Genomic DNA, 7,756 nt, shown 5'->3' with positions numbered 1-7,756 from the left:
GGTCTCGGCCGATTGGACGGCGGCACCCCCGGGCCCCGCCTGCGTGCCTGCTGCAGCCCACAGGAGTACCCACCTGCCTGTCACAGCCCACGGCCACACCCACGTGCCTGCCACAGCCCACAGCCACACCCACGTGCCTGCCACAGCCCACGGCCTTACCCTACATGCCTGCCACAGCCCACAGCTGTGCCCGCGTGCCTGCCACAGCCCACGGCTGTACCCACGTGCCTGCTGCAGCCCACAGCTGTGCTCTGCGTTCTCAGGAGACTTGCACTCGGCTTTCTCGGAGCCACCTCACCCCAGGTGTGACCCTCTGTTTGCCCCCCTCCTTCCCTAGGCTGGCCTGTAGCCAATGATAGGCTGATGGGATGAAAACCTGGCCCTGCAGCCTCACGGAGACCCAGCTCTGCTCTGACTTGCCCAGAGTCACCTGCAGGCCAAAGTTGACCAGGACCTGACGGTTTCTCCCTCTCTGTTCCGTTCTGTTCCATGTCCCACCTTGCTTCTCCTAACCTGTCTGCCCTCAGGGAACCCCTCCGTCTAGGAGCGACGTCTCAGACTCCCTCTCTAAGCTGTCAGCCCAAGACCACTCACTCTACTCCACGTCCACAAAATGCCGTCAGCCCACAGACCACTGTGGGACTTCCTGGGATGCTAACGCGTTACTTATTCTTTTATACAACGCCAGAGGTTGGGGCTCCAGAGCTAGAAACAGAAATGTTGTTGCTTCTGGTATAGAATTGAGAATGAGAAATCTGTTGTCTAACCTTACTAAAGTTTTCTCGGCTGACATTTTAGCAAAAACAAATGTGGTCTCTTCTGTTGACCTGCGGGAGACACTTCCTTGGGATTCTGAAACCGCCTTACTGTGAGGACGTACCCTCAAGTGAGCACCGTGGTCTGAAGCGAAGGCCGAGCAGTAACCTTGTTCTGGTTTGTCGTCGTTTTATTTTGACAGAACCAGGCCCGCAGTACGCAGATGTCGTGTTTCTGGTGGACAGCTCTGACCACCTGGGAGTGAAGTCCTTCCCGTTTGTGAAAACCTTCATCACCAGGATGATCAGCAGTCTCCCCATAGAGGCCAGCAAGTACCGGGTGGCCCTGGCCCGGTACAGCGACAAGCTCTACCACGAATTCCACCTGAACACCTTCAAGAGCAGGAACCCCATGCTGAACCACCTCAAGAAGAACTTCAGGTTCATTGGCGGGTCCCTGCGGGTCGGAAACGCCCTCCGGGAGGCGCACAGCACCTACTTCTCTGCGCCCGCCAATGGGAGAGACAAGAAGCTGTTCCCCCCAGTCCTGGTGGTCCTGGCTTCCGCGGAGTCCGAGGACGATGTGGAAGAGGCTGCAAAGGCCCTGCGGAAAGACGGGGTGAAAATCGTCTCCGTGGGGATCCAGAAAGCGCCTGAGGAAAACCTGAGGGCCATGGCCACGGCTCAGTTTCACTACAGCCTTCGGACGGCCAGAGACCTGAGCACGTTTTCCCAGAACATGACCCAGATCCTCGGGGAGGTGACGCGGCACCGGGAGGGAGCCATCGACGCGGACGTGGAAGGTGAGCAGGTGCCCAGCCCGTCCTGTCCTCGTCCCTGGCAGCTCTGCTCTGGTTTCCATGGCTAGCCACGCTGGGAGTCCCCATCACACTCCTACATCTGCCTCTGCTCTGCGGCGTCTGGCAGGGATCCCCCTGCGCTCCTGCCCTCTCACTGCTTCCATGCCCTGTCCTCACTTACGCCTCGGCCCTCCCTTCCTCTCTCCGAACTTTCTGGGTGTGGCGGTTCCTCTTCCGGCCTAGGACAGCAGCACTCCCAGGATGATCATATTTGTACACCCCTCCCCAACACACGTGATGATGAACTGGTCGCACCATATCAGCAAAATCGGTAGCTAAGGCCCAGCCGATACGGTGCAGGGGTCACGGCCCCGCAAGGTTGGGAGCCATTCGCCCCCTGCAGCTTTCATCCCTACCCAGCTTGGAAATGTGCCAAGTGTGTGGCTAGGTGCCCACGCTCCTGAGGAGCTATGGGGTAAGGACAGGGAGTCCTGGCATGGGGAGACCCTCTCTCTCCTCTCTCATGTGCATATACTCCCGATTGTAAAGGAGAAAGAACCAACTTGCATTCATCTCTGTATCCTTTGGGCCTTCACTGGCCTGCCCACAAGCCAGGGTTCTGGTTCTCAGTGAGTGAATGAAGAGAGATTTGCAGGTGGAAAAGGGAGGTCCTCGTCCGTCTCATCCCCACATAGTCCTGAGACATTGATGGTATGAAGTGGACACATAGGAAACACCCAATAAACGCCTCTCGGCCAACACAGGGATGCTCAGTGAGAGCAACAGCCTTCAAGGGCTCGTCATTAGCCAGCGTTCACACTGTGTCCAGCAGATGGCAGGGGTCCCTGGCCGTGTGGGTGTGCGGTGCCATGACCATGGTCGTGGGCCCTGTGTGTGTGTGTCAGTGCACCTTCTGCCATTCCGTATTTTCTCCTTAGAGGTAAAATCCCTCTTCTGAGCATCAGGATCTGCTAGATCTCCAGTCTGACCCCTTACCTCCCCGCTGCGTACTCACCCTGCACGGTACTTCCCACCTCAAAGACGTGCACTTCCCTCCACTTCAACATGTATGTCAGGAAGCCTTTTAACAGCGCATTCAAACATTCCTCTAAATAGTGACCCCTAAATAATAGTACATCCTCCAGTGGAACTGATCTTCCAGTTGAAGAAATATCGGAAAGCCTTTCTGAAGCGCGCGTGAGAACGAGTGCGGTTAATTAGCAGCGGGCACCTGAGCTGGCCCCGCCCTCCCTGTGTGATGCGTGGCTGCAGCCCTGCACCTCCAGCTCACAGGCCTCCCCTGCTTGTCTTCGGGGCAGCCCTGCGAGTGCCACGTGTGGCCGTGCGGATCCCTCCCCAGGGCTCTGTCGTCTGGCAGTGTGTGCTGCGTGCAAAGCTGCACAGAGCAGCACTCGCCTGCCACTGCGGTTTGTCTTCTTTGGGGAATGTTGAGCCCCAGGCCAGAAAGTCACCTTCTGTTATTCCTAAGCTACTTCCCAGTAGGTCCCCGCATGGCCCTTTCCAGACGTCCCAGCATTTCACGCAGAAATTGCAGAAGGCTTTCTCCTCCTCACCTTTCATTTTCGATTCCCTAGGCAGGAAGGAGGAGTCCCTCTGTCCCCTTAACTCGCAACGTCTCACTTGGAAAAAGCCGTATTTGTGCCTTGCGTGAGTTCTCCAGGAGCCCCCATAGCAGAAGACTCTGAAGCACCAAGTTTACTTGGGAGGCGGCCTCAGAAAGCCCAGGAGGGGTGAGGAAGTGGGGTGGAGAGCCGCACACGCACCACGACTGAGCAGGACAGGCCGCGACGGCACGAGGGAGGTGCTGGGACGCTGCCGTGGGCGTGAGCCGGCCCCGTTGCGCTCTGGAGGGAGGCTGGGAGAATCTCAGCACCATGACCTCTCGGGCCGCATCTGTGCTCAGCTGGCGGCGGGTCATCCGAGCGATGCTAACTCTCAGCCCCAGGAAGCTGCCCGCTGGTAGGAAGTGGCCTGAGTGCAAGGTCGCGACTCCACACGGTGCTCCTCCCGCTCTGGGACGGCCATGTGCAAGGTCGTGACTCCACACGGTGCCCGTCCCGTTCTGGGCCGGCCATGTGCAAGGTCGCGACTCCACGCGGTGCTCCTCCCGCTCTGGGACGGCCACCGTTGGTACGGTGAATGAGGTGGGGAATCGTGAAGCGTCCTTGCTGCATCATTTCCCGGTTCCACAGCTAGAACTATGGCTTGTCCATGTTTCGATCAGTCAGTGCGAGGCTTTAATAACAGACAGACTTCCTGAGTGAGAAGTGCACTTCTCTGGTGACGTTACACGGCCAGTGCAGAGGGTGACCCGTTGTCTTTCCTCTCTACTGGTACCTGGGCTGGTGGTGGTTCTCCTTCCTCAGATACGGCTTCTAAGGTGCTCTGGGGATTGGCATAGAGCTGGCAGGAGGCATACAGGGTACAGACCATTCCTGGGAAGGGTCTACGGGCTGAGCTATGCAGCTCAGGTTTCACTGGTCGGGTCACATGACCACATCCATGAACGAGGCTGGGAGATGAGGTGTAGCTCCGTACCAAGAATTCGCGAATGGGGCTTGCTGAGGACCAGGGGGTCCCTCCAGAGTCCCCTTCACCGACCACAGCTGTCGCTCCTGCCGTGGGGAAATGAGGGTGCCGTAGCACATCCCTCGGGACATGTGCTGCCTCTCCTGAGGCGTCCTGCGACCCTCACGCAGGACCTTGGGGGTCCTCCAACCCTGTCGGTGGCCACTGAGCTGAGCGTCCCTGGACGTCGAGGGTTTCTCTTAGAGGGTTCCGTGTGATCGTGCTTCTTGTCCTTCTAACTTACTCTGGAGTCATAACAAAATGAGTATTTCTTGATAAGACCCCATTTTCCCTTTTAGAAGTGAAGAGCAAAGACTCTACAGTCAGACAAGTCTGGGTTCAAGCGCTGGCTCAGTCGCTCAGGACCTCGAGTTACCGATTGCACCCGAGTGTCAGTCTCCTTACCTGAAAACCAGGGAGGGAATGCGTGGTTCGTGTGGCATGGAGCACACGCTTCCTACTGCTACTAGGCACGGCTATTTGAAATAACTACTGCCCAAGCAGGTCACTCTGGGAGTGTGTCTCAGCCACCTCGTGGGCCGCAGAGGAGACGGGTAGATATACGAGACTGGCTGTAGCTCCGCGGTGTGCCAGGCGCTGGAGGGCACAGCTAGAGAAGACGTGCGTCTGCCTTCGGGGCTCACATCCCCGTGGGCAGCTCTTGGCAGGTGCGAGCTCCTCTCTCGGGTACTTCCCACACTTGAGGAAGTGACCTGGGCTTCGAGTGGGCCCCTCACGTGACGAGGGTGTGATGTCCCCAGGCCCCAGAATGTCACCAACCTCCCCACTGGCGTCTCCTCCCGGTCACAGACTGAGAATGCCGTAAATGGAACCACCACCTCTCCTCTGGACGGCTCTCCCCGTCATTTTCCAGTCTTGGGAACCGACGCCACCACCATGTGCTCAGTCATCCGGGCCCAAACACCAGACTTCCGCCCTCTGTGCTTCGCTTCCGACACTCACGCGACAGGGCCAGTGTTCAGTTCTACTTCTGAACGGCATATCGAAGCTAGCCTGTCGCCCCACCAGAGCTGCTGTTTGTGCAACTGCTGTTATCTTTTTCCTGGACTAGGGAAATGGATTATTATTTTTGTTAAGAGAGAGATTTATTTATTTTCCTATAGGATGCATGTACTGGCTAGAGAGACAGAAACACAGAAAGGGAGAAATCACCCCCTCACGGGGGATGTCCACACTGCATTCCTTTTTCTTTCATTCTCTTGGGATTTTGGGCACACATACACATGCGCCTGGCATGAGTTTTAAGATGCCAGGTCCAGGATTCGAACCAGACTCTCCTATGTGGGTGTCCAGTGACATAATCATTGCGCCATCTGCTGGTCCCTGGGAAGGAGACTGTTAACTTTGCTCCCTGGCTCCTCGCCCCTGCTCAGCGAGTGCAGAGGTATAGAAACATTTCAGTCAGATGACGTGAGTCCCAGGTGACGCGGGCTCTGCCTCCCCCCCCCCGGGCGCCAGCCACTCCGGCTGCTTCTCTCACCCTGTGATCGTCCTCAGCCGGGGTCCTTTCTTTAGAAGTCTGCGGTGCGGATCCTTCTCTGCATTCGTATCTCAGCTCTTAGAGAGCTCTCCCTTGACCTCCTCACATCTCAGGTAGGTTAGGAGCCCCGACATCACCACAGCCACTTCATCAAGCCGCGTGCCTAATTTCCTGTTAGCCATACCGCTGTCTGAGACAGCATTGGCTAGTGACCTGCCCTCCCCTTAGGCCGTGACCTTCCCGGGCTCAGAGGTGATTCCTAACCCGTCTCTGCAGCCCAGCACTTGGCGGTGACAGCGTAACAGCAGTGGTGGTGGGGCAGTCACCCCAGTGCCAGGGCGGTCACAGAGATGGTAGGGGTGGTGGTAGGGCGGTCACCCCAGTGCCAGGGCGGTCACAGAGGCGGCGGCGGCGGTGGTGGGTGGGCAGTCACCCCAGTGCCAGGGCAGTCACAGAGGCAGTGGTGGTGGCAGGGCGGTCACCCCAGTGCCAGGGCGGTCACAGAGGCGGCGGCGGTGGTGGTGGTAAAGGGCGTGGTAAAAATATCGGTCAGAAGCGTTCTTCAAGCAGAGGGACCAGCGTAGGCAGTGCCCCGCCAGTCTCACTCAGAAGTCTGGGTTCTATCCGCTAGAGGAAAGTGCTCTCTACGTGGGTCACGACTGCCTCGGTCCTCACCTTTCTCACTCTGGGCCGTGTTTTATGCCACTGTCCGCCCCCCTGTCCCCCCTGCAGCTCCCGCCCCCACATCTTGTGAGAAGGACTCGCTGGCCGACGTCGTGTTCCTGGTGGACGAGTCCCTCGGGGCCGGGCAGAGCTTGCAGAGTGTGCAGAGCTTCCTGGAGAACATCACCAACTCCATGGACGTGCAGGCCAGCTGCATGCGGCTCGCGCTCATGAGCTACGGCGAGCACGCCACAACCATCTCTTCGCTGAGGGCCAGCACGGCCCGGTCCGAGTTTCTGCCCCAGATCCGGAGGCTTTCCCTCCAGCCTGGGAGATCCCACGCCGGGGCTGCCCTGGAGAAGATGAGGAGAGAGGTCTTCTCGGAGGCCGGGGGCAGCCGGAGGGCACAGGGGGTGCCTCAGATCGCAGTCCTCGTCACGCACAGGCCCTCGGATGACGAGGTGCGCGAGGCCGCGCTGAGCCTTCGGCTGCAGGACGTCACTGTGTTCGCCATGGGCATCCAGGGGGCCAACCACTCCCACCTAGAAGAGATAGTGTCTTACCCCCCGGGGCAGACTGTGTCTATGCTGCAGTCGTACGCAGACCTGGAGACTTACAGCAAGAACTTCCTGAAAAAGATCCGGAATGAAATATGGTCTCAAGTCTCGACTCGCTCGGAACAGGTGGAACTCGAAAAAACAGGTAGGTTTCAAAAACTACTCTTCTTACTATAGAAGCAATAAGAGTACTTGCTCAGAGCTGGGGCAGGAATGAGGACGGACTACCTTGGATAAGAGAATTTTAGGTGTTAGACAAATGTTCTAAACCTGGATTTTGGTGATGGTTGTACAACTTTTTAAATTTACTGAAAATCATCAAATAATACACTTAGAATAGATCAACCTTATCTTATGTACAGCACACCTCAATGAAATGCAAAAGGCAACAAGTATTGATTATAAAGTGTTTTAATCGTCCGATGGACATACAGAATAAAAATCAAATCACCTGAAATCTTGTTTTCAGATAAATCCATCATTAACATTTCTCTTGTCTCTCTGTCTCTTCTTTCCCCTACTCTTGTACACACATATAGATAAACAGCTTTTAAAACTCATATCACACTGGGGCCAGCAGATAGTATGGAGGTTAGGGTGGCTAGATCCCACATGGCCAACTCTGTGGTTCGAGTCCCAGACCAGGCAGCTTGAAGCCCACACCGGGCACGTGTGCGTGCATGGCAAAATCCCGAGAGGAGACTGGAGGAGAAGGGATTGCAGGCCATCCTCCCTGGGGTGATCTCTCTCTCCCTCCCTCCCTCCCCAGCAAGCACATGTGCCCTACAGCATGTATCAGTGCATCTGACGGGACGTCCCGAGCCGATGGAGACAAATGCTCTGTGTCTACACTGTCCAGCACAGTAGCCACCAGGCACGAGGGGCCGTTGT

At 57.0% G+C, this 7,756-nt stretch overlaps 1 protein-coding gene across 1 annotated transcript in view; it reads left to right on the top strand.

Moving 5' to 3' along the window:
• COL6A5 (collagen type VI alpha 5 chain) overlaps positions 1-7,756 on the top strand; it is an 84,683-nt gene that overhangs the window by 1,353 nt on the left and 75,574 nt on the right. Inside the window, 3 exon segments of the mRNA XM_006158515.2 lie at positions 959-1,558; positions 6,378-7,014; positions 7,259-7,271. Of these exon segments, the coding sequence (XP_006158577.1) occupies positions 959-1,558; positions 6,378-7,014; positions 7,259-7,271 (1,250 nt within the window).

Source organism: Tupaia chinensis, unplaced genomic scaffold, assembly GCF_000334495.1.
Source record: "Tupaia chinensis unplaced genomic scaffold, TupChi_1.0 Scaffold000601_1, whole genome shotgun sequence".
In the NCBI taxonomy this organism is placed as follows: Eukaryota; Metazoa; Chordata; class Mammalia; order Scandentia; family Tupaiidae; genus Tupaia; species Tupaia belangeri.
Note: the sequence above shows the minus strand (reverse complement) of the source record. Positions and strands in the feature narration are given on the sequence as shown.